This window comes from Sus scrofa, chromosome 2, assembly GCF_000003025.6.
Source record: "Sus scrofa isolate TJ Tabasco breed Duroc chromosome 2, Sscrofa11.1, whole genome shotgun sequence".
NCBI classification, from domain to species: domain Eukaryota; kingdom Metazoa; phylum Chordata; class Mammalia; order Artiodactyla; family Suidae; genus Sus; species Sus scrofa.
Genome location: NC_010444.4, coordinates 140,830,218 through 140,858,072, shown reverse-complemented (window position 1 = coordinate 140,858,072; position 27,855 = coordinate 140,830,218). Strand labels below are relative to the sequence as shown.

General features: G+C 43.9%; 1 protein-coding gene across 1 annotated transcript in view; it reads right to left on the bottom strand.

The window, feature by feature from the left end:
• Positions 1-27,855, bottom strand: part of CTNNA1 (catenin alpha 1) — a 187,053-nt gene that overhangs the window by 11,756 nt on the left and 147,442 nt on the right. The window contains exons 10-11 of the mRNA XM_003123988.6: positions 18,848-18,940; positions 8,748-8,904 (exon numbers count right to left, since the gene is read on the bottom strand). Of these exons, the coding sequence (XP_003124036.3) occupies positions 8,748-8,904; positions 18,848-18,940 (250 nt within the window). The remainder of the gene's footprint in view (positions 1-8,747; positions 8,905-18,847; positions 18,941-27,855) is intronic.

The following is a 27,855-nucleotide window of genomic DNA, read 5'->3' as shown; positions in this document are numbered from 1 at the left end:
CTCAGCCATAAAAAGAACAAAATAATGCCATTTGCAGCAACATGGGTGGAACCAGAGACTCTCACACTAAGTGAAAGACAGACAAATACCATATGATATCACTTACATCTGGAATCTAATATACAGCACAAATGAACCTACCTATAGAAAAAAAATAAACTCATGGACATGGAGAACATACTTCTGGTTGCCAAGGGGGAAGGGGAGGGAGTGGGATGGACAGGGAGTCTGGGGTTAATAGATGCAAACTATTGCATTTGGAATGGATGAGTAATGAGACCCTGCTGCATGGCACTGGGAACTATGTCTAGTCACTTATGATGGGGCATGATGATGTGAGAAAAAGAATGTATGCATGTATGTGTGACTGGGTCACCGTGCTGTGCAGTAGAAAATTGACAAAACGTTGTAAACCAACTATAATGGAAAAAATAAACATCATTTTAAAAATACAAAAAAAGAAACGCATCTGGGAGTTCCTGTTGTGGCTCAGTGGGTTAAGACCCTGCCTAGTATCCATGAGGATGAAGGTTCAATCCCTGGCCTCACTCAGTGGGTTAAGGATCTGGCAGTGCCACAAGCTGCCGCCATGGCCAGCGGTACAGCTCCGATTCAACCCCTAGCCTAGGAACTTCCATAGGCTGTGGGTGGGGCCCTAAAAATACAGGGGGAAAAAAAAAAAAAAAAAAAACCACGTCTCATCATTTCTTTGCCACCCCTGATTACCCCAGGCTTTGGCATGTCATCCTCCAGGACAGGCTCCTGATGTAAAACCCTCCAAAAGCCATTACCCTTCATTCAGAGCCTCTGCTAACACACTCAGTCAAATTATATATGACAGTGTCGGAAGGGCGAAAACAATAAACTTAACCTCTTGAGAGACCCCAAACCAGAGAGCCGTCATGATGCTATGTGCTCTCATCGGAAGGGACCCGGAAGCAAGGGGGATTTAGTGGATCTAGCAAAGAAGAGCACCACCTCAATGCCTGCCTTTGGGCTCCAAGCTCTCCTGAAAGCTCTAGGAATGAGGGCCTCCACGTTGTAGGTTCCAGGAGACCTCAGGCAGGGACTTAGACCTATAAACCTGAACACACGTTTACATCTGATCCAGCAGCTGCACTCCCTGGCATTTATTCAAAGGAGTTGAAAACTTACATCCACATGAAAACCTGCAAAACTGTGGAATGTCCAGACGGTGGAAGATTGTTCAGCACTTAAGAAAAGTGCTACCAAGCTATGAAATGACATGGAGGAAGCTTAAATGCCTTATACTAAGCGAAAGAAGCCTGTCTGAAAAGGCTACATATATACTCTATGATTCCAGCTATATGACATTCTGGAGAAGACAAAGCTATGGAGACAGTAAACAGATCAGGGGTTGCCAGGGGCTGCGGTGGGGAGGGGTGCAGAGATGGAGGGAGCGGAGGATTTTTAGGGCAGGGAAACTACTCTCTATTACACTCTCATGACGGGTGTATTTATCCAAACCCGAGAAATGTAGAGCACCAAGGATGAAGAGCAAAGTTCATTGCGGACTTTGGGGATGTAGGTTTGTCAGTTGTAACACACATGCTACTCTGGTGGGGGATGCTGGTAGTGGGCAGAGGCTGTGCTTGTGTGGAGCCAGGATGTAGATGGAAAATCTCTTTACATCCCTCTGAAGTTTGCTGTGAACCTAAAATTGCTTTAAAAGTCTTCCTGACATAGTGTCTGTGAGGATGTGGGTTTGATCCCTGGCCATGCTCAGCAGGTTAAGGATTAGGCATTGCCATGAGCTGTGGTGTAGGTCGCAGACACGCTTCAGATCCCGTGTTACTGTGGCTGTGGCGTAGGCCAGCAGCTGCAACTCCAATTCGACCCCTAGCCTGGAAGCTTCCATATGCCACAGGTGAGGCCCTAAAAAGAGGGAAATAAATAAATAAATAAAAATGGGAGTTCCCTGGTGGCCCAGTGTTTAAAGATCAAGTGTTGTCACTGCTGTGGCCCAGGTTCAACCCCTGGTCTGGGAACTTCTGTGTGCTGTGGGCCCAGCCAAAAAAATAAAAATTTTTAAAAAAGAAAAATCAAAATTAACATCTTTGGAGTTTCCATTGTGGCTCAGCAGGTTAAGAATCTGAACAGTAGCCATGAAGATGTGGGTTTGATCCATGGCCTCGCTCAGTGGGACAAGGATCCGGTGTTGCCGCTAGCGCTGGCACAGGTTGCAGATGTGCCTTGGATTTGGCACTGCTGTGGCATAGGCCAGCAGCTGCAGCTCTGATTCAAACCCTAGACCAGGAACTTTCTTTTTTTTTTTTTTTTTTTTGTCTTTTTGTCTTTTGTTGTTGTTGCTATTTCTTGGGCCGCTCCCGCGGCACATGGAAGTTCCTGGGCTAGGGGTCTAATCGGAGCTGTAGCCACCGGCCTACACCAGAGCCACAGCAACGCGGGATCCGAGTCGTGTCTGCGACCTACACCACAGCTCACGGCAACACCGGATCGTTAACCCACTGAGCAAGGGCAGGGACCGAACCCGCAACCTCATGGTTCCTAGTCGGATTCGTTAACCACTGCGCCACGACGGGAACTCCCCACGAACTTTCATATGCCATAGGTATAGCCCTAAAAAGAAAAAGAAAAAAAAAAAAATGTTTCCAGGGAAAGCCTGGAAGAATATATCGTAAGAATTTCTATTACACAAGGGAAAAAATGAATTGCCACAAGACAACTAAGAAGACCATATTTTAGTTTCTATTAATTCAAAAATTAGGAGGCTTGCTAGAGTTATACACCATGGCACTATTATTGAAAGAGGAAACGTATTAAACTTTTTACATAAAACAATTTTAAGGAGACTATGTGAACCAGTTGTAAGAATACGTGGATTTAGAATCTATCAGAAATATCCTTTTTTTTTTCTTTTTGGCTGCATCTGGGGCAAGTCGAAATTCACAGGCCAGGGATCTAATCTGCACCAGTGACAATGCCAGATCCTTAACCCACTGGACCACCCAGGAACTATAGGAATAACCTTTTTTTTTTCTTGGCACTTGCGGCATATGGAAATTCCTGGACTAGGAGTCGAGTTGAAGCTGCAGCAGCTGCCTATGCTACAGCCACAGCAACACCAGATCCAAGCCACATGTGCAACCTATGTTGCAGCTGGCAGCAACACTGGATGCTTAACCCACTGAGTAAAGGCCAGGGTAGAACCTGTATCCTCATGGATACTACTTGGGTTTGTTTCCGCTGAGCTACAACAGGAACTACAGAAATAATTTATTTATTTACTTATTTGCCTCTTTTTTAGGGCTGAACCTGTAGCATATGGAGGTTCCCAGATGAGGGGTCAAATGGGAGCTACAGCTGCCGGTCTACACCACAGCCACGGCCACGCCGGATCCGAGCCGCGTCTGTGACCTACACCCCAGTTCATGGCAACGCCGGATCCTTAACCCACTGAGTGAAAGGCCGAGGTTCAAACCTGCAATCTCATGGTTCCTAGTCAGATTTGTTTCCTCTGCACCATGACAGGAACTCCCAGAAATAACTTTTATATACAAACTCTCTACATACTAATTTAAACTAAACAGACTAGTGCCTACCACACTAGGCCTAAGGTTAAAAACTGCTGCTTTTACTAAATCTAGCACAGTATCTGGGCATGAGAGAGGGGGTGGAAAGGCATCAACAGACAAGATGTTGCTGACTGAACCCGGAACCAGCGTTCGTTCCCATCCCTGATTCCGGACACAGCAGCCTCAGAACTGCCACACTTGGGAAGGGAGGCACATTGCAGAAGCAAGAAAGCAGAACTTTTTTTTTGTTCATTGAACAAAGTGGCCCAAACTTCCACCAAGGATTTGTCTCAGTGAGTACGATTTTAAAAAAATCAATGTAGATTTTCTTGATTTCATATTCATTTTCTTCCAGGTAAATCCAACCCAGGGAAGGGCTTGCCATTCTCCAGCCAAGGAAGCCTTCTATTTCAGAAAGCTGCCTCAAACAACATCCTCTACCCTCCCGCCCTCTCTGCCCTTGAGCCCTAAGGGAGAAGGGAGGCCCTCCCACCCCCCAGGCATGTTGCAGACACGGGAGGCAGAGGCGCCCACACTCACCACCCAGAAGTTCCTTTAGCTGTAACTGAATTTCCAAGCGAACTCAGCATGAGTCCATGAAGACACTACCCATCTGTACCCCATTAGCAATTCTGATCGTTTAAAACCCCACGCATACAGCAGTCTAACTCCAGGGGATGTTATGGGCACAACTGCACCGAGGATCACCTTTCTAGGAGTGTCTCCGTGGCTCTACCCCGTCCATCCAACAGCCACATGGTCACCTACTGAGGAGATGGAGGGGCCACAAATCTCTTAGCCAGCCTCCTCTTAGATGGTTTGCTTGAAGCGAATATTCTCATTCAGGCATTGTGGCAAACATCTGTGTACACACCCCTGGGGAAATTTCTAGCAATGGGATTACTAAATCAAAAGGCACAAATGTATGAGGAGATGTATGAGGCCCAACTGCCCTCCAGGAACCAAGCCAACTGGCCTTCTCCAGAAAGCCTGCCTGAACTCATTCCTCAGTCCACGAGCTCTACTGAACTCCCTCTGCTCTGGGCTTCTTCATTGGTGCAGCCTTATGTAGACAGGAGAGATAAAAATATTAATACTTGGAGTTTCCGTCATGGCGCAGTGGTTAATGAATCCGACTAGGAACCATGAGGTTGCGGGTTTGATCCCAGACCTTGCTCAGTGGGGTACGGATCCGGCGTTGCTGTGAGCTGTGGTGTAGGTTGCAGATGTGGCTCGGATCCCGTGTTGCTGTGGCTGTGGTGTAGGCCGGCAACTACAGCTCCGATTCAACCCCTAGCCTGGGAACCTTCATAGGCTGCAGGAGCGGCCCTAGAAAAGGCAAAAAGACAAAAATAAATAAATAAATAAATAAATAATAATACTTGATAGAGAAAACCTGCTTCAATGTTATGGACAGATGCTGAGTGCCTGATGTTTAACTGACCCTATAGTAGCCATTAAAAAAAAAAAATCACTATTAATTGCTGTGGAAACCAGGCCCAGAAGTACCGAGAGACTTGCCCAAGGTCACACAGCTGGGGGCGTTGCATGGGCATTAGAAATCAAACTCACTCCACTATTTCCTTACCTTCACTTTTATATTCTGTGATTAAACACATGAATAAAAATTAGGTACAAAATCCTTTTATTTACATCAGACCAAATTACTTGGGTGCACCTGACACTTAATGAAGAGAAAGAGTACAAATTACTACTCTTACGTGCCGCCCCCAAGGATCTAGTGTATTGTCTTATTTGTTTCCAAGGGCTTTTTGTTTTGTTTTGTTTTTGTTTTTTGTCTTTTCAGGGCCGTGCTCATGGCATATGGAGGTTCCCAGGCTAGGGGTTGAATCGGAGCTGTAGCCGACGGCCTACACCACAGCCACAGCAACGTGGGATCCAAGCCGTGTCTGCGACCAACACCACAGCTCACAGCCAACGCCGGATCCTTAACCCACTGAGCAAGGCCAGGGATCAGACCAGCAACCTCATGGCTCCTCGTCGGACTCATTAACCACTGAGCGACGATGGGAACTCTTCCCAGAGCTTTTAAAAGTAACTAATCCAATTAGAAGCACTCTAACCAACCAAGGGCAGCTTTAAAAGGGAGGGACCGAGAATCAACACTTCCACCTGAAAGCAGAGTAAATGAACGAGCAAGTAAACTGCGTGTCCGTGGAAATTGTTTATCAAATACAATTCAAATGAAATTCAAACAGTCTTTATCACTTTGATAAATTTCAAACCACTGTCCTGAAGGAATCGGTCCATATAAATACATTCATGGTTTGCTGAAAGCTCTCTTGCATCCTAAACCACCTCCAGGATTTACAAGGCAACATTCTGAACAGAAGGGCCTGGGGAGAAGCAGTCAAGCTCCCTCTTCCTGAGAGGTGGCTTGCATGTCCCTCTCTATTTTCTATTCCACTGGCTCACACTTGATACACAGTGACTCGAGTTCCCCTGCCCTGCAGCGTCATCAAACACTGGCATCAGGGTCTTAGTGGCTTCACAAGGTTATACACGAGAAGATCATTATTTTTTGAGCCACAAATTTAGGATACGGCTTGTTAGAAGCACGAGGGAACTTCTGGGACCTGAGACCAAACATCCAGGAACGATGGCGCTAGAGCGGCAGGGGGTCCTCTCAGGCCTCCTCCCTTTTCCCTTGGATGGGCTCTCTTGAGTGGGCAGGCTCAGCAAACACACAGCCCCCAAAGATTCCAAGAGAGACTGATGCTGGACAACCATTACTGGAGATAGTCTTCAAAATCTATCCCACTGCCAAAGGGTCACAGTAAAACATGGCCACTCCAAGGAGCCAAGCACCACTCTTTTACTTACCATTTGGAAACATTTTATGAAGCCTCCCAAACTCATTAAGCCAGATCCTGTGCGGGCACTTTGCTCAGCAGCCCCCTTACTCAGGAACACGCCCTCCTTGCTGACAGGCGACGGGAAATGTCACAGCAGGCACATCTTGGCTGCTGGGGTAGACTGTACACGGCTGCTGCAGGTGACCCCTGTTCTTCAATCCCCAGGCACCTCTAGGGACAATAGGGGCTGAAAACTGGGGGCCTGCCTGGTTAAAAGTGGGATTCCACTCAAAGACAGTGGGTGAGATGGGGCGACAGCTCTGGTCCTTCAGACGCAAAGTGCTCAAGCTGCCGTGGGTGAGCTGAGTGCACGGGGGTATAAAGGAGTCTGAATTAAAAAGAAAAATGAACCCATCCATCTAGCAAAACTTTCCATAGGCAGCTGCTTGTCCCTTCCCTTTACTCTATGTCCCTAATAAGCTCACCATCAAAATCAGAGGAATTTTATGAGTAAGCGTCGTGTCCTGTTAATTCTTTAATGACGTGACACTGCTCAGCAAGTCTGTGACAAAACATGAGCGGAACCCACTAGGGTGGAGCGCCAAAATTCAGATGCTCTGAAAGCACCAATCTTTTCTGACTGAGAGGATTGTTCTGTGTTTTTATTTGCTAAATAGAAACTGTCTAAACTCCTTTCCATCAAGTCAACCCTTCCACTTCCCCGCATTTGCATAAAAATTGAACATACTCACCAGACAAAAGTCTATCTGTTAAAGAATCTGATTTCTCTGCACCATTCTTCCGTTTTGTATACCCTAAAGATATGGCCAGGATCCCACTAAATGCTACTGCAGAATCCCTTTTGTTCCCTGATTTGAAGAATGCTGCATGAGGGACATTTGATTCTATTACATTTTATTTTGCTGTAAGAAGGACTGAAAATCCCTCGAGACCAAGCCTTATTTGCTAAGTAAGTTTAGGAATGTAATATCAATCTCCAGAGGGGGGCTTTGCATTTAGATTTCAGAATTTGTTGTTTGCTTAAAAGTGTGCTGTGAAGGTGGAATGTTTTTCTCTAAACCTATGAAAAAGAATAATTCAGTATTTCATGGGGAAAAACAACAGAAGGCCAAGATTTCCCAAAAAAGCAATTGCTGCATTTTTGGCACCTGCAAAGATGTGCTTGCAAATAGGTTTTTTTGTTTTAAAGTACCAGCACCTGCAAGTTGGCAGGCCTTCGGCGGCAAGGTTTACCCCCTCGTTTTGCAGTTTAGGCACTGACGGCCCCCCACTCCCTCAGGGAGAGCCTGGGTCTCCAATCCCGGCGAGGAGAGTGAGCAGAGACGGGGACATCGGTATGCAGAACACACTGTCACCTTATATAGGTCACCGCTGGAGGACTGTGCTCTGCATGTACTTAAGCCCTGCTTCTGTTTCAAGCCCCATTGCCACTCACATCCCCCACGTTCCAGACTGTGGTTCCCTGGGGTGACAGGTAGTTTCAGCCCTACAAGTACCAGCCGCTGACTCTGCCCACAGCCATCGGCCTCGGGAAGCCTGGCAACTCCAGAGAACAGGCGATGCCGCCAAGGGCAGCAGAGGCCTGTTAAATGCATTTTACATTTGCTCAACTCTAAGGAGAGGGACTGAAGTTTATCTCTGTGTGATAAACAGGGAATTGCAGTTGACAGACATTTTCTATATGAATGCAATTTACTATGTCATTACCAGTTTATGTTTATATAATGAAATCAACTGTTTTTGTGAGGTGAATTACCCAGATTTATTTTTCGCAAGTTCATAATTAAATGGTACTTAAATATTTCCTCTCTGTTTTCTATCTGTGCATCATGCAGACAGTCTTTCGGAAAGCAGAAGTGAAACTATGGTCATTTCTGAGGGAGAGACAAAGAGAACCTTCCAAGAGGAAAGCTTCGCAAAAGAGACTGAAGCTGACCACGCCAGGAATCCCTTCTCTAAGCCTCACAGGTTCCTAACAAAGAACCGCAGGCTCCACCGGGACACGGTCAGGGCCTTGGCTCAACTCAGCAGCAGAACGAGGAGCGGATGGCCACGGTGTCGCACAGGTCCCGGCCGCAAGGTCTTACTCCACAAAGCGGGAAAACCTTCTGCCAGCCAGCTGCCTAAGTCACACCCAGCACAACGGAAACAAGTGCAGCGCCACGTCCCACTGCTCAGGCGCCAGTGGTAGCTTTGTTTTGGTTTTTTAATTAAAATACAAACCAGCACAGTACTACTGCCAGGATAATTTACCTGCCCAGACTTGGGGGTGTTTTCATTGTCCCTTAGTGTAACTTGGGCGAAACTAATTAGGCACATCCCCGCAGATTCCTCTGGGGAACCAGCTCATTACCTGAGACCGCCAAGAAGTCGTCAATGGAAGTAATGTCATCAACGGCATCCGTGAGAACTCGGACTTGTTTTTCCCACTGTTCTTTAAAAAGATCCATGTTCTCCTGGGCCAGTTTACTCTGCGGTTTTGCTGCTAAGGCCAATGCAGCATTGATAACCTGCAACGATATTAAAGTTCACTGTTTACTCTTTCAGAGTCATGAGGATAAAACAGGTGAGACAATCTGGCCTGCGGACTGGCTACAGTTTTGCCCCGTGTGCATTTCAGAGGCCAGGACAGGTGATAGTACATGTTCCACTGTAGCAGTTTCCAAAGATGAAGCAGAGAAGTTTTCAACAATAGGCCTTCAATGTGAACGGAGAAGTAATACATCTGAAACCCAGTAATGCGCTGGAAGACGGACAAAAGCAAACAAAAACACCTCTCATCCTTCCACTCTGTGATAGCAACTCTTCATAATTGTTGACACATATGTATAAATACATATATATTTATTCTAGGCTTTTTCCTCTTCAAACATACATGTACGTGTGCAAGTCAAAAAATACACAGAATTATATGCTCCATAAAACGGATTATCCCATTTCTTCTAAATACTTCTCCATCATTAAATGTATTTTACGAACAACGACTTCACGATTCTACCTTATAGATGTACACATGACTTTCTGACTGTGGGTTTTCTACGTTTGTTCCACTCAGTCACCATTCTTAATCCTGGGATAAACACTTAGCATTTCAGGTTCCTGGTACATTATCAACGTATATATGTGAAAAATAGATTGCATTCCAATTTCAAGCATTCTTCTGAGGTATATTTGACATATAACATATAACTTCACAGAAAATGTAACATGTATTTGGCTTAAAAGTAATTTTTCCTTCTTTCTTTTTTTGGGGGGGGGGGGTAGCTGTACCCATGGTGTGTGAAAGTACCCAGGGCCAGGGCTCAAGCCCATGCCACAGTAGTGACCTGAGTCGCTGCAGTGACCCTGCAGTGACGTGTCCGTTCCTTAACCTGCTGTGCCACAGGGAACTCCAAAAAGCAATTTTGAAAAAAAAAATTGAGACATAACTCATATATCATACAATTCACCTTCAAAGGCTTTTTGTATATTCAGTTTTGTAACCATCACCATACTCAACCTTAAAACATTCCCGTCACTCCCAAAAGAAACCCCATATCCATGAGCAGTCACTCCCTATTTTGCTTAACATTCCTTAACCCTATTCTCCCTTAAACTACTAAATTAATTTTCTAATTTATGGATTTACCTCTTCTGGACTTTTCCTATAAACAGAATCATACTAATATATGCATTTTTGGAACTAGCTTTTCAAAAATGTTCTCAAGGTACATACATGCCATAGAATATATCAGTATTACCTTCCTTTTTATTGACAATATGCCATTATATGGATTTACCATGTTTTCTTTACTCAGTCATCAAAGGAAAAACATTCAAATTCCTTCTACTTTTTGGCCGTTGTGAATGCTGCTGCTATCAACGTCACACGTGTTTTGTTCCTTTTCATGATTCTTGTACAAAGTAGGAATGGAACTGCTGGGTCATGTGGTTAAACTTTCTGAGGAATGGCCTGTCTTCCAAAGCAACTGAACCATTTACACTCCCGTCAGCAGGTATGAGGGTTCCAATTCCCTCACAGCTTCACCAATACTTGTTTTTCCTTTTCCTAAGAAAAATCACCGCCAGCCCCGAGGTAGGAAGTGCTGTCTCACTGTGGTTTTGATTTCCGTTTCTCGGTGGCTCATGCTGCTGCACCTCTTTTAATATGCTCATTGGCCATTAGTCTATATTCTGGGGGGAAGAATCTTTCAGACCCTCCGATTTACTTACTGAATGAATGAACAATGACATTAGTATGAAAAGGAGCTGAGAGAATGATAAGATTTCTAGGCACAAGGTGCTCACGGGTTACTGGAAATAAACATCGTGATAATGCAACTTAGAAGGTAAGCAAAGACAAGAGGAAACTGGTGGTGACGGAGTGCAGATCTGGAAGAGGCAGAGCAAGTGTGTCATTCGGACACACTACCTGAGGGTAGGCGTTGGGATATTTTTTTGGTGCTATAAAAACCTCATGCCTTCATGTCATGTGTATAATTCCCAACATAAGGGAGGGGTGTTTAGAATGATGCTGTCAACTTAGCCCCCAAAGACTGTAGCTAACAAACGAAAGAAGAATCAGACCCACCAGACTGACGTAACCATTCCTCTTCCGTCCCAGGTCACTCAAGTGATTGACTATCGAGACCACCCAGTACAGGTGTGCAAGCACTGGCGACCGGCCTCACTGGTTACGACTAACAGCCCACTACTTTCCTAAGTGAACAGGTTCGGAGACTTGTGGTTGCCAAGGCGGACGGTGATGGGGGAGGGAAGGATTAGGAGTCTGGGATTAGTAGATGCAAACAAGTATACAGAGGAGAGATAACCAACCAAATTCTACTGGCCAGCACGGGGAACTATATGCAATATCTTGTGATAAACCATAATGGAAAAGAATATGAAAATGAATACTCATATATGACAGTCACTTTGCTGCACAGCAGAAATTAACAGGACTTCCCACTGTGGTGCAACAGAATCAGAGGTGTCTCTGGAGTGTTGGGACACAGGTCCGATCCCCTGTCCAGCACAGTGGGTTAAGGATCTGGCATTGCCATAGCTGTGGCACAGGTTGCAACTGCAGCTCGGATCTGATCCCTGGCCTGGGAATTCCATATGCTGTGACACAGCCAAAAAAGAAAAAAAAGAAGAAGAAAGAAAAAAGAAAGACATTAACACAGCACTGTAAATTAACTATACTTCAATAATTAAAAAAAAAATTTTTTTTTTGGTCTTTTTCCCATTTCTTGGGTGGCTCCTGCGGCATATGGAGGTTCCCAGGCTAGGGGTTGAATCGGAGCTGTAGCCACCGGCCTACACCAGAGTCACAGCAATGTGGGATCCGAGGTGCATCTGCAACCTACACCACAGCTCATGGCAATGCCGGATCGTTAACCCACTGAGCAAGGCCAGGGATCGAACCCGCAACCCCATGGTTCTTAGTCGGATTCGTTAACCACTGCGCCACAACGGGAACTCCACAATAATAAATTTTTAAGAGAGCAGGTTCAGATGAGAAATTATTTGGAAGAAGAGGTATCCTATCTTCCCCCTGTGTTGTACTGTGGTCCCCCCATTCCTATCATTTCAAGGCTTACTCTTTGCCTCTTTTCCTTCTTGCCTTCTTTTCCCTGCGGGTGACTCACTCACTGTGGACTTCTCTTCATTCATTAACTCGTTAATTCACTAATGTATCAATGGATCAGAGGGGAGCAAGACCTCATAGACTATCTGGCTGAAGAAAATGTTTTCTACGAGAGTCAAGTAAATATGGGCAGGGAATTAATCACATGTTTCAAATACCAAGGTACTTTTCCCTTACAGAGAGAAAGCCGCCCTTTGTTCTGGGATAGCGGATCCCACGCAGTAGGAGGAGGAGCAGCCCCTTGTTTAAGGTTAACTTTCTCAATTTCATTACAAAACCGTTTACACAGGACAATTGATAAATACTCATTTCTGACGAATGAGGAACAGAAACATACTATATGTACCGTTTTAAACAATCATCTGGAATGACACTTAGTGGTGAAACTCTAGAATCATTTACCCTAAAAATCAAGATGTTATTGAGCAGAATACCTTCTGTCACCATGAGTTAAATACTAACGGTCTTTCTAGCAAATGAAATAAAATGGGAAATGGGAATAATAAGAAAAAGCTGTTAGAAAGGAGATAATAAAATTACTTTTCAATGTAGATCATCTGTTTATCTATAAAATTGAAGCGAGTCAATGGAAAAAACTCTTAGAAATAATGAGTTCATTAACATAGCTAGAGACAAGAGAAACATAGAAAAATCAGCAACTTTTCTATTTACCAGAAAATAGGACATAAAATGAGAGGAGTATCAGCTCTTCGTGAAAGCAATTAATAGGAAACATGTGGGATTAAATCTGTAAAGAAGCCCGAAGACTGAGTAACAAAAAGGACAAAAATTTTTTCGGAGATACATTTAAGAAAACTTGAATAAACAGCAACACAGTTCATATTTAGGAGTAGGCAGACTGACCTATTTATTCACACATTAATCTGGAATAGTAAAGAGCTGAGAAGAGCAAAAAATTAGGGATTGAGAACAAGTGTACTGAAGAGAGTTAACATATAAAGCTGAAGTCATCAGAACAGAGTAATCTAAAATCAGACCCTATCAAAGAGCAGAATTCATGCAATGTATGATCAAAGTGACATCACAACTCAGTGGGGCATGGTAGGTTTTCTTTTTACATTTGCTGGGCTATTTGGAGAAAAACAAAGTTGCAGCCTCACTTCATACTTAAATTTATGTGCAAAGATTGTTTCCTGGTAGATAACGAGTTAAATAGAAAATAAGAGGCCTAAAAGACTGTGTTTATTTATGCAGTTACTGAACAAATACTTAACTATTTCTTATACCTTAGAAAATTCTCTGTTTTCGTCTGACAGATGACGTAGGGAGTGTCAGGTAGCTCCGTGGGAGGGAACCAAAGCACCGGGAGAGCGGTCTGCTTGCTGTGCTCACTTCTCCTCTCTGCTCTTGAACCCACTTTAGTCAAGCGTCTCTCTCCTGAATTCTACCACAACTTCTTTAGTCCAAGGTCGCCTGTGAGCTTTACACGTTGCTCAATCCAAGGACCGATTCTCAGGTCACATTCTACAATCATTTGACAAGAATAATCACCCTTCCTGGAAACTCTCCCCGCCTGGTCTGCCAAGACAGAGGCAGCTGCTGGTGCTTGTATGGTCGTAACACTGTCTCGATCGGCTTCGCTGGACACTGCTTATCTCCTCAAACTCTGAACGTCAGGGAATCCCAGGTTAAGTTCCCAGACCTTTCTTTTCATTCTGGGTACACATGCCTCACTGGTGACCTTATCAAGACTTACGGCTTTAAGCACCATGTACGTGGTAATAAATCTCACATTTATATATTCCGTCCAGACCTCTTCCCTGAACTTGACTTTGCTTCTTGCATGTCTAAAAGGCACCACAAAATTAACACGGTCAAATCTGATCTCCTCCCAGAAACCACTTTTTCCCCTATCAAAATAAATGACAGCTCCATCCAGAATTCTGGCTACCTAAGAGCAAAACCTGGATTTTTTTTCCTGACTCTGCTCTCCCCTCCCCTTCATATCTAATCCTTTGATAATTTCTGTCTTCAAAATCCATCCAGACTCTATTACCTGCTCACCACTTCCATTGTACTCTTGCCTAGATGAGCCCACAGCCTCTATTTTGGTTTCCTGTGCTGCCGTAATGTTTTACCACAAAAGCAGTTGTGCTTAAAACAACACACAAGTATTACCTTACAGTGCTGGAGGTCAGAAGTCTAAAAAGGGCCGTAACAGAGCTAAAATCAAAGTGTCGGGAGAACTGTTCATTCCAGAAGATTGAAGGGAGAAACCAGTCCTTTTCCAGCGGCTGCCCATGTGCCCTGACTTGCAGCCACTTCATTCTAACTCCTGCTCCTGTGACCACTTCTCTGATTCCAACACCACTGCCCCCCGCCCCATGAAAGGACCCTTGGGATTATACATACCCTCCCTGGCTTGCTCTGTCATCCCCTTCTGGTCTTTGCTTTTACACTTTTTTCCCTGTGAGGTCTCTCTTGACCAACCCAGCCGTACTATTTAGCATGCGCATCAACATTAGCGGTTGCAGTTAAAGCAGGACTCTGAGAAGGTGATAGCATTAAATGTGGAAGTGTTCCATTAGAAAAGGTTTCAAATCAATGATTTAAAAGCTTCTAACTTTAGAAATGGGACAAGGGGCAAATTAAACCCCAAGCAAGAGGAGGGGAAAAAAAAAGAGAGTAGCAATTGATAAAATACAAATTACCAAAGCTCACTCAAGAAGAAACAGCTCATCTGAGTATCTTGATACCTAACTAAAGAAAGTGAATTGTTTAAAATGTTCCCACAAAGAAACTCTAGGCCCCGATAGCTTCATGGAGAATTCTCCCAAACATTTAAAGAAGAGATAATGCCAATTATATAGACATTTTAAGAAAATGGAGGAAAGGGAAATAGTTCCCAACTTTTTATGATATAGAAATCAGACTTTACAAAGAAACGAAACAACAGCCAATATCAACAGGCAAGGCTTACAAGGAGACCGCGGGTTTTCTGGGGCCTGCTACCTGCAGACCTCTGTGGGGGAAGGGGTGGGGGAGGGAACAGATAAAGAAAATGCTGACACTGCTAGTCAGAAGCATCTCCTTTGAGCTCTTCTGTACAACTGCTTTGTGAGAAAAGATTAGAGTATATCAGAAGTGTTAAAAGTAAGGTGATTCAAAGGTAGATGGTCCTGTAATTGTGAAATAATGGATGGATGAGAGCTTAGGGCACCGTTTTGCCCGGCCTGTATGCCTTGGATGCTCATTTAAGAGCGATCTGGTTTCTCAACACCTATACAGACCAGGCCTGGGCTCATGCTTGTCAAGCCTGTTAGCCATGAAAATGACAGCACAATGGGAGAAGCAGCAATACTGAAGATAAATCTAAGGAGGCAGAAGAACCAACAATTTCATAAGTTATTTCTCCATTTAATTAGGGAGAAATACAAAAAAAGGACCAAAAAAGTGTAGGTAAGCGGCAGCTTCTAATACTTAATTCCACCCTGCGCAGATTTCCAAGAAAGGGCCATGCATGAAACCAGGCCTTATGAATTATTAAAGTGCCAGATTTGTATTAACTTAAATGTACAGCGCTCATTCGTGCATAATGGACTACTAAGAAAAAGAAAATATTACGCGAGATCATCTCCAGAATGCTCGCCTCCAATGTTAAAGACTCAATTGTCAGAAACCTGCTATTGGCAGGGTTTTTCAATTTTCTTTTGACTTGCATCAGATGAACTGAAAAACTGAAATATTCTAAGCACCTAACATGGACTAAGACTTGGGCACATCCCTGAGCAAGATGATGTCGGGGTGTGGGGGTACAGAATGAGAATCGGGCCCGTCCACTGTGAGGCGAGGGCTCTCTGCTCAGGTGGAGGGGGGACCTTTTCCCGCTGAGCAGAACGGGACAGTACAGCCACAAAGCAAAAGGTAGTGCAGGGAGAGACCTGACCTACTTCCTGACCCAAAATATGGAGGCTCTTTTCTCCCCCAAGTAGCAAAATCAATCCACTTTCAGGTTACTTGACTTTAATGCCTCAAATATTTGGATTTAAAGTTGCTTAACTGCTAAAATGTTAGTACTTGAGAACAGGATTTGCCATTTCCAAAAGTTAATCTGCTCTTGCATGAACTGAAAGATGTGGAAGAAAACTCCTCTAAAGGTTCCACCTGTCCTCTGTCCCCTCCAGAAAGGCACAGTAAGGTCTAGCAGCTAATTCCAAACTGCAGGTAAGGCCATAGAAAAGCAGCTCCCAGCGGAGGGAACAGGCTGCCTGAATGCAGCAGGGCGGGTGCGAGGCACAAAAACAGACGGGAAAAACCTAAGGCGTCTTTCATACTGTGGATGGAGGCTGACAGAAGCTCAAAATAAAGCAACGTCACTTTAACATGATAACTTTTTGTCTACATGCTATAGCACATTAACCTCCATCCTAAATTCCTGGTAAACTAACCTAGTCCAGTTGATTAACTTGCCTCAGGTGTGTTTATCTAACAAGCCAGCGACTCTGGAAGCAAAGGCCTCAAGACTAGGACACCCCCGGTCCAGGGCCTAACACCCCTGCCCACCTCAGGCTGAAGAGTCAGGAGAGGGCGCCCCTCTTGCTGAGGTGAGGAGAGCCACTTGCAAGAAGAGGCCCTTCGAGGCTGAAACGCGGGCCAGGCTAGGTGAAGCTCAGCGCCTGGAAATCTGGTTTACCGTCCTCGAAGAATTTCCAAACTGTAAATTGAGACTTGATAGAAAATCCGAATTGCCCAGCTCCTCTTTTAAAATAATGAAAGAATGTAGCAATCACAGGTGGCTGTGGAGTCACAGCTTATTTGGAAACAGCGCAGCTACTCAGTCACTGGCCTGTCTGCACGTCTCCTCCACCTGCGTCACTGAGCCTGCTCAGCCCTGTTTGTGGGCAAAGGGAGGAAGGAGCCGAGGCGAGATCTGGGAGAATAATCACGCCAAGAGAAACTCCTTTTTATCTGAGACATATACCCAGTACCAAGCACGCTCTGGGCACTGTCTTGAGGTCTGTTTTAGGAGGAGAAGTGAACCACAGAGCAGAGGAGAAAAGCTGTCTTCTGACGGCAACCTAAACCCTGGGCAACATGTCCCAGCGCCACGAGACCTACGCACGTCATCACTTTCATTAGGATCTACTAGACTCTCCATGTGGTTTGTTTTTTTTTTTCAAGGCTTTAAGATCATTTATATAAATACTCTTAGTAGGTGTGATCAGCGTATGTTACCATCTGTTTCAGCCGATATGTGAAGGCATTGTCGCTTTTCAAGCATTTCAAAATAAAATGGAGAACCGAAGGCATTAAAAACAAGTGCTGATGGGGTAAAATGGCAAGCTGGAGAAACGCCGCCAAATCCTCAAAAATCTGCTCTCAAGTTACTGCATACAACTTGGTCACCCACCAACTTCCCAGAGGTGACCAAATTCATTGTGCTTATTATCTGTAGAGCTACTGGCCACCAGCAGACTCCACGCGTGGCTTAAAGCTGGGGAAATGCTCATCAGCTCCTGCAGACTGACCACTAGCTCATCACACTAAGGCTGAGATGAAGCAGCTCTCAGTGGCAAACTGATCCACATGTTTGAGAAAGAGAACAAATGCTCTAACTAACCTGTGTGCCAGTTACAAAACCCCAGATTCAAAACCAGGCTTTATTTATTTTGGTCACCTACCTGGAGGGGAAGAAATCGTTCCATACGAAAGAGCCAAAGCAGCGCTCACAGTCTATTTTAATACGTTAGCTGCAGACCGAACTCCATCCCTACGACCTCTATTCTCTGACTCCAACTCGTGCTCAGTGCCATCTGACGGGACACTTACAGAGAGGTGAGTATCAATCTTCAGACTATGCCCAAGACCATTCTCTGCTTGGGAAACTGCAGAGGCAACCTCTTGCACCAAAACAGCACTGACACTGCTCAGAAACCCATGCGAGGGGCAAGGAGCATCAGTCTGCACAAGCCGGGCCCAGTTCCCTCTCAGAAGGCAGGCAACTCACCTGGCATTTCACAAAGCAATCATTTTTCTGTATGTTTCAGTCTTTTAAGGTCCCAAATGTCCTTTTTTTTTTTTTTCCACTTTTTTTTAGGGCCACACCCATGACACATGGAGGTTCCCAGGCCAGGGGTCCAATTGGAACTATAGCTGCAGGCCTACACCACAGCCACAGCAATGTAGGATCTGAGCCACATTTTCGACCACAGGTCGCGACAACACCAGATCCTTAAACCCACTGAGCAAGGCCAGGGATCGAACCCACAACCTCTTGGTTCCTAGTCGGATTTGCTTCCGCTGTGCCACGACAGGAACTCTCGGATCCCAAATGCTTAATCTAACCCAATCACCGGTCTTCCCATATGCCAATATAAATATAGAAAAGTTTTCAAATGTTTACTCCACAAGCTGGCTGAATTATGTTATTAACATCTGTATCATAAGGATACTTCAGGTCGTTGCAGAGTAAGGCTTCTAGCTCTTGAATCCAAACACTGGGCATCCGGATGGGATGCGGATGGGTAGCTGTTATTCTTTTCAGCTTGTGGATGATCACCCCGATTCCAGGACGACCACAGGCTGCAGATGACCCTCTACACGGAGGGTGGAGAATGGCCGCTGCCCACCCTCCCTTTGCCGCAAGTGAAGGACACGGAGGGGCGCATGATGCCTCAAGGAAATATCACTGAAAGTTAAGCAAATTTCTCCAAGCTGTATGGACTCCGGATCAGTGTGTTGTCCCCAAGCCTTCTACCTAAAATCCTACAAACAAAACTAAAAAGTAAACCTCATCTATACTCTAAAAAAAAGAAATCGAACCCAGTTTAGCCGTACTTTAAACACTGCTGGCTATACTTTACCTGAGGACAGAGGGCTTCTAGCTGGCTTGCAGACATTCGAACAAGCTTTACACCTTCTTCATTGTTTGAGATGGAACAGGCCAGGTTGGCAACCTAGAAGAAAAGAATAAAAAGATCTTTGAAGATTTTTCTCTTTTGACTGCAAAGGAAAACAAATGAATACCTACCCCATCCCTGACCTTTACAGAACAAAGGACAAGAGCACCAAAGGCGTTTGACTGCTCACAGACTGATTACCTGCATATGAGGACAAATGTTTTAGCTCTGTGCTATCATAACAAGGGATGTACTCTACGTTGGCGGCAGAGCCTTGACAGATCCTAGGGCTTGGAACTGCCCGGCTTTACGCAGGCTCTAACCTGCCTAACACTAACTTCAGAAAGAGGGTCTCCTAGAGTGGGCAGCAATGTGAGAAAAGCTCAGGAAGGGCACCAAAGAATTGTTGGTACCTGCAAATAAAAACGTACTTTGAAGCTGTTCTTCATGGAAGGAAACAGAAATTCTAAGTTGCAACTCTCACTTGACAGGTGAATGATGCTTATGTTAAGCCAAGATGAGGTTTATTTGAACACAAGGCTATTTTTCAAAAAAAAAAAAAAAAAAAAAAAACCAGCATGAACACAACATCAAGATGGACCCAAGGCCATCCTCATCAGAAATGAAAAAGAAACAGAGATGATGTCCCGTAGTCAAGAGCAAAACTGGGAGTTCCCATTGTGGCGCAGAGGAAATCAATCTGACTAGGAACCATGAGATTTCAGGGTTGATCCCTGGCCTTGCTCAGTGGGTTAAGGATCCGGCGTAGCCGTGAGCCCTGGGGTAGGTCACAGACACGGCTCAGATCTGGCGTTGCTGTGGCTGTGGTGTAGGCCGGCAGCTGTAGCTCCAACTGGACCCCTAGCCTGGGAACCTCTGTATGCCAAGGGTGCAGCCCTAAAAAGAAAAAGAAAAAAAAAAAGAGCAAAACTGTCCTTCACCGGTTTCTCAAAAGCACTGACAGCTGGACTGTTTCCTGGATGATGCTACTTTATTTGAACTATAATCTTTACCTTCCCACCCAACCACCTCAACTGCACAACTCCTGTAGCCAGAAACAATCTTGCCACGTTTTATCATACTTCCTCTGCTGAAGCTCTAGCTGTGCTGCGAATGTTGCTCTGAAGCTGCTGCTAGGCCTGTGATCACTTATCCAAGTTTCTAAACGAACAGGCTTGCCAATCCCATTAGCAATCCCAAGGACCCACTGAATACATGGTGCTGAGACACGTCTTCCCCCCAGTCGCAAATTGAGTTATGAATGATAGCGGCGTAGGCAGCTGAAAATCAGAGGCACTTTCTGAGAATTTAAAATGCCAGAGTAAACAAGGGCAATGGCAATAACCTTTGATTTTCACTCCTCCACTCAACTTACGCACATAAAGGCACAAGAAAAATTATATACTATTACTGTTGTTTGCAGTGTTACCGTTAGGGATTATCAGCTTTCTGTAAGACTGCTTGCTAACTATCAGAATCCTGCAATGCCTAATCACAAGGAGAAACAAAAGAAAATGCAATTTCAACACAAAAATGCATGGAACATGAAAATTAAGTCTGATCCTTAATGTTTATAGGCCTTCAAAAATCACACAAAGAAGTAACACTCATGTTCCCTGAAGGTTCTAACTCCACTTTCTGGTGCCAACTGGACCTGAGCAAAAAGGCACTTCTGTCCATGATGACAATCTACAAGGGCTGCTTGGCGATTTCTTTTGTTTGCTTCAAAACTGCTGCAAAATATGACCTAAGCTAATTGCTGCAGAACTTCGAACTTTCAGACATATTATCCCTCAAATGTACATTTCACGATGGCTTCCTGAAGGAGAAGCAGATGTGTTTACGAAGCCACAGCTTCTAACGCTTCGCCGCCTTAAGAAGGCATTTCGAAAACCAAACGTAAAATCTGAGGCTGAGGACTGAACTAGCACGTTGGGACCAACGAAGCTCCCTGGTCCTGCCGCAGTCCCACCACTCAGGAGGCCTGTCACGGGCTGAGATTCAGGAGCGTCCGTCGCTTTCTGCCTTCCAGCATCTAGTCACCCCAGTACAATTTCATATCCTTCCCATCTTATGAATATGTAAAACTTAGAGAAAATATTTAGGTTAAGCAAAACATTCCAATAAACATCATCTACTCCCAACACACGACAGGGGGACTGGCTTCGGCAGAAACGGCCGACCTCTGCACACCGCTGCTGCGGTTTCCAGATTCAAATCCCAACAGAACAAAGATCAGGGAAGACTTGGTCTCCGTTTAGAAGGTCTCTGATGTGCAGCCGCAGCAGGAATGCTCTGCAAGCACACGCGGCCTGTTTCAGGAGCCACCCCGCCTGGCCTGGGAGGAGGAAGCGGGCGCCTGTCACTGACCGTTTTCTCCAGATGAATGAGCTTCAATTCACCCTCCAGGGACAAGGCTACTCACTTCTAACAATGACAAGTGTGCAAATGCAACATGCAGACCACAGCTCTCTGAGAGGCCAACCTCATACACTAGCGCCAGGCGTGACTGCCCTGAGAGGCCAGGGTGTGGGAAAGGGCTTCTTCTTAACTTCGTCCTTCCGGTGGCTCTAGAAATCTGGGACAGCAGCTAACAGGAGACTCAGAAGATTCTATAGCGTGGCTCAGGGACACTCCGAGTGGCTAACGTCCCGAGAACCTGGCAGAGCTGAGACTCTGGAGCGAGATGAACGACATGTGTCATTTGCTCTTGGAATAAATGATATCTTTGCTACCACAGTGACATGAATTTTAATAATTTAAAAGTCTTTGATTCCTGCTGTTATATCAGGTGGGCTAACACTGGCGCGACGACTACCAGCTTTGAAGTCATGGGGCCTCTTCTGCACTCCTTCTAACTGCCCTGCTTCATTTTTCTTGTGGAAGAGCAAAACATTTCAGGAAACTTTCAACTCCCTGATTTAAAAAAAAAAACAAAACAGCCCTGGGCTTTTGCTGGTTTTAGAAGTTGCCCCAGTAATAATCTGTGCTGTGTGGGGAAAAAAATTGTCACAGCCAGGCTGTGAGATCAACAAATATGACATCTGTGCATGACAGAAAAGACAACATTTCAGACATTCAGGAAAGCGCTACAATTTTTTTTACCTAAATAAAACTTATGAAACAAACTTCTGTAGCAGAAAAAAAAAAAAACACCATCATGACAATTTCCCCTTTATCATGCACATGTTGATGACTTTAAATATATTTAAAATTTGTTTAGGTCAAATGCGAGTTATTTCCCACTATCCCTTACCTTGGATCCTTTGCAGGAAGACAAGAAGAACTTTCTTTTTATTCTTGGTAATAAACTGATGACGTACCCGCGTAATAGCCTATACCCATTGTGGAAGTGAAACAAACGAAAAGAACTGTAGAACAGGGAGTGAGTAAGCAGTGACACCACAATCTGAGCAGCAGGCCATAAAGCTCAAGCTCAAAACCTATGTCACTTGCCATGTGACCTTGGGTCATCCACCTAGCACCCAAGTTTTCCTCTCAAAAATGGTTAAACTCTCTGTACTCTCAAAAAGTCCAACTTTTCTAGACTTGTCATGTATGAAGGGAAAAGTCCCTACTGCACAGGGTATAAATCTCAGAACCACTCAAGAAATTTCTAACAATTATTTCCAAACCCACAGAGGAAAGAACGATGGAACAGGGCTTAAGCTCCCATCTTCCCAATTTCCAGGGAAGGGTGGTGGCTATCTTATTAGGAGAAGTAAGATTGCTTACCGAAATGTGAGCACACATGGCTGATAGAAAAGTTCCCAACTGGACTGTGATGATGACTGCACAGTCCTGAAAATTCAGTAATTTAAGCATCCAATGACTTGTACACTTAAAATGAGTGAATTTTATGGTATATAAAATATACCTCAATCTTGCTGTATTTTAAGAAATGCAGGGCTAAGCAGGTGAGTAAATAAGGGAAATAAGCAGAGGCTAGAAATGAGAAAGCAGACATCCAGAGCGGTAAGCAAGCACTGAAAACAGTGTTTATGCAGGGTAAGGGGTGAGCCATTCTGTGACTGAGCACTTGGGGTTTTAATAGCCCAGCACCATGGCCCTCACAAGGCAGATGCCTTAGATGAGACAATCTGCCTTGAGCTGAGACAGCCAAAAGGCAACATCTTGAGTGAAAGGGTGAATTAAGGAAAAAAGTCAACATGAAGAGGAAAAACAGTAGGATGCTTACCCTACACATTTTCTCAAGGAGAAGAAAAGGCCTCTCCTTCTGCAAATTCTAAGCCAAGGCTGGCCCTCTTCAGGGGTTGAGGTATAGAAACTGTATTATTTATACAGCAGAAACCCTTTAGGTTTAGGAAGTCATGTACTAGCGGTATCTGTAAGCAACTGGTATAATATAAAGGGAAATTTTCCCTGACACAAGGTAACCTGAACCCAAGCTTCAAAGAATTCTCAAATGCAAAATGCCAGGAACACGAAGTCACAATAAAGTGCATGAAACACAAAGAAATAAGCCATCTTGAGCAAAAATATGCAAAACAACTGTGTATTCAGATCCATTTCTGCAGATACTCAAATGATCAGAAGTAGAATATTAAAATATGTTTCTTATCTTAACATTTAAATAAAAGAAAGTATACGAAGTATAGAGAGTGAAAAACACACTCAAAAATGACTAGGCAGACTTGAGAAGGATCAAAATAGAACCTCAAAGGAAAAGTACTGATGTTTATCATTTCTAGAAATTTAAAATAATACTGACTAAACACTGCCAAAAAGAGAATTACTAACCTAGAAAGTCAAACTGAAGAAATTATTCAGGAAAGCCAAGACATTTTCATGACATGGAAACCATAAAGGAAATTGAGAGACATGCAAGATAAAGTGAAAAAGTCTACTACTATCTGAAACTGCAAGGATTTCACAAGGAAAAACAGGGAGAATCGGCAGTACTCAAAGAGGTGACAGATGAAATGTTTTCGGCATGGATGAAACATAATTTTCAGATTTGGGGAGACAAACTCTAAAGAGAGTAAAACATAAAGAAATCCATGTCCCATAACACTGAAGTGAAACCTTAGAATAAGACAAGATTTTTAAAACAGCCAGAAAGTAATACAAATTATCTCCAAAGAAAGCTCAGTGAGACTGATTGCCGACTTCTCTACAGCAATAACAGAAGCCAGAGATAGGGCAACAGTATTTTCAAATCACTGAAGGGCATGGTGGGGGATCATCCTAGGACTATATATTCAATAAAATCAGTTTTTCAAGAATTAAGGCAAAATAAATACATTAAGATAAAACAAAACCAAAAACAACGTGAGGGCATTTTTCCTGATGTACCTTTGTAAGAAACTTCTTTAGTAGGGGCAGGAAGGACGCGTCCTGCCCCTACTAAATAAGTTTTTTAGAAAGGTGCATCAGGAAAAAAGGAGGCAGTCTCAGAAAGAAGGTTTAATATGTAAAAAGAAATGGAAAGCAACGAAAATATGGTATCATGTAAAATTTATTCAAAAGTTGAAATAAATGATTAAAGCAGTAACGACAGCATCTAACTTGTGGGGCTAAAAATTAAGAGACCCAAAATACTGGGCAACAATAACATTTACATTAGATAATGACTGAAGTTAAAGTGTTCCAAGATGCTCGGTTGTTTCAGGAGGAAAAGGTAATGATTAACCTCAAACTCTGAGTTAAACATGCATGCTAGGGAGCTCCCCTTGTGGCGCAGTGGAAACCAATCCAACTAGTAACCATGAGGCTGCAGGTTCGACCCCTGGCCTCGCTCAGTGGGTTAAGGACCTGGCATTGCCGTGAGCTGTGGTGTAGGCCGGCAGCTGTAGCTCCAATTGGACCCCTAGCCTGGGATCCTCCATATGCTGCACTCGCAGCTGTTTTTTTTTTTTTTTTTTTTTTTTAAAAAGGGCAAAAAACCCCAAACCAAAAACAAATAAACATGCATGCTAAAATATCCCGAGTTGCTACTAATAAAACACAGAATGTATGATTTCCAAACATGAAGAGAAAGAGAAAAGTAGGAGGCTGGGAGACTCGATCAACCCAAAAGGGAAGGAGAGTGAGAAACAGAGGGCGAGAGATGAGCGAGTTAAGAAGAACAAAGAGAGCACTCTCATGGACACTAGTCGAGTCCTTAACCTGCTCAGCCACAACGGACACTCCGCACTAAACATACGCTCTTCACCAGGTACATTTAAAGCATAAAGAAAGAGAATGGCTGAACACTCCTTTAAAACAGAAAGCAAGCCACACTGGGATGACCAGGAGGACCACTGACTCACAGCCCTCTGTTCCAATACTGTCCCTGGGAGGCCGAAGGCCACACGCTGGGTCAGCCCCACACCGAATCAGGGGCGGCCGGATCTCAAATCAGGGTCAGCAGAATGATGTGAGCTTGCCCTTCTAGAGGGGACTTACAAAGGGGGGACAATCGTGTGGAATCTTCACTACATCTATTGCTAAAATAGCTATCTGCGGACCCTATCTATGAAATCATTCACTGCCCCTTACGTCACACCTGTACGACAGGCTTATTTCCCACGGCAAAAAGGGCATCCTTCCTCCATTCTAAAGACAAGAACTACACAACTGATTGTGTTTCATCCTTTCCTGTGTGCTACCAGGAAGTGAAGTGCCACAACCAAACTCAAGCATGGCAATTACAGTTCATAACTGCGTGTTATTTCTCTCCTAGGTCCTGATTTTCTTCATTTACCTTATTTCATATGTTCTTGTATTAAATGAGTCACACCAAATTTAATGTTAGGACGAGGCCGAATATAAAATTAAGTATCTATAGTAGCAGGATTAGAAAGCATGAATTTACTAAAATATCATAAGCCATTTTAAACGGGCTTGGCTATTTGATATTTTTAAAAACGCTTTCATGTGTAGGTAACTGCCCAGGTGACAGTGTCATCACTTCCATTTACCAGTTATTATACGGACCGCTTGGAAGGTGTCCTGTTTCTATCTAACTCCTGAATAATCAACCAGTAAGGCTAGGAAGAGCCTATCTAAACATTCGTCTATCAGCTCTAGTGGTGGGGAAACTGCGGGGTGGGCATGCTTCTGAAGCAGGGCCAGAGTTAGGCTAAGTGCTTCCTTAATCTTTCTTGCCAACACTCCAAGAGAAAAGAAACCTGATGCTCCTTAAAAACAAGATTCATCCATTGCCTTCACTTGACCATCCCAAAATTTGACTAGGTGGTGAAATTCAGCCAAAAAGGCTTGTTCGGGGTTAAGGTGTTAAAATAATACATGCCAAGACACTGTCTAATGTAACCCCGTGCACCTAAACCTAAAAACTCTTGAAAATGTGAGAAAACCAAGCTCAATTTGCTTAGGAGAAATTCTTCCAGATTCCAAGGTCAGCATTCTCCCCCAAGAACACCTGACTGCTTTCATGCAAATATCCTACAGTTCTAGAAAACTGAAGCTTCATTTAATTTGCTGTTTGCAAGAATTTTAGCCTACAATATTATACAGAGGAAATAAGAAAATATCCAAGATATCACAGGTAGATTGTATACGGTCAGTGTTTAATTCAAATGTTCCTTACAGAAGCTTCTTCAAGGCCACTTTACTGCATATTATCAGCACACCACAGAATAAAAGTTATAATGCAGATCATTCAATTTGCAGTTAAAATACACATTTCAAGCCAATAAAGCCAAAACCCTATGAAGTCCTGGATGATGGGAAACACTGGGGGGAGGGGCATAGCAAGTAATAATCATCCAGCTCAAAGTCATGCCCATCACACTTGCTTTCTGGTTCTTAAAATTCACAAGGCAATGAATGATAGACTGTCTCATTGTAGCAAGTTCATTTTAACAAACAGCTAGGGCTGAGGGGAAAGGATACTAAGTAATAGATAGTTTTTATAGGCAGGATTTCATGAACTGTATTTTTCCTATTTCATTCTTAGTTTGTGAAATTGAAAAAGGATCCAGAAGAGAGTAAAATTAGCAAGGGAATACTGATTGCTCTTTAGCTATTAAGCTACTCACAGTGAAGGAGGTAGGCAAAGAATGAACCAATTAAAAAGGACACATGGGTGTTACGCTATTGACAAAAAGGTTAATATTTCTGACAGAAAATAAATTTTCCACCTCAACACACTAAACTGACAAGCAACATAAAGAAATCATTAACTTGATACAGGAGACAGAGTCAAGAATAAAAGGTGTTATGGTTCCCTGAAGCATGGCCATGCCCTTTCATAACCAGATGAAAAAAAGCCCTCAGTGCTATATTCCAGAACAGAAGACAAGAGTGACGTGTCCCTCAGCTCCCGCTCCCCTACCCAGCGGCCTTGAGATGCACAACCTCTGGGCACCCTACACATAAGAAAAGGCATTTCAACACCATGTGGGGAGGTGGCAGATCCCATGGACGAGTATAGTGTGGGGAAGTCAGGTCGCAGCCTCACAGACTCTGTTCCTTGCTCTCCCAAGTAAAATCACCAAGTCATTTAGTAAGGGTCTGACAGGCAGCAGGCACCACACAGCCTTCCAAAAACTAGGCCCGCACAGAGGGACTGGAGAAATTTACTTCTGCTCATAAAACCTCAAGAGGCAGCGTGTGGTTTTTACCTTGAAACTGATCTTGTATTTCCATACTGTGACGTACAGAGAAGCTATCCGAAAAGGTTCCCCATCTCTACGTGGACATTATCCCTAACACCACTCAGAAACTATCAATACAGTTGAAGCATCTTTATGTCACACCCCAAATTAAAGCAGAACCTTTTTACACTATTTGATGTGGGGGGGGGGGCACAAAACAAAATTAAAGAATTTGTAACTCGCTGAACAGCTAACTATATACAAAGAATTATAGAACCAATAGAATGATTTCTAGTGGCAAGCTGAAAGGTTCTATCCTATGCCGTGTCTTGGACAACACTGTATAAACATCGGATTGGATAAAAGGAGAAAAGACATGCTTATTTTTCAAAAAAGAAAAGAAATGACCTA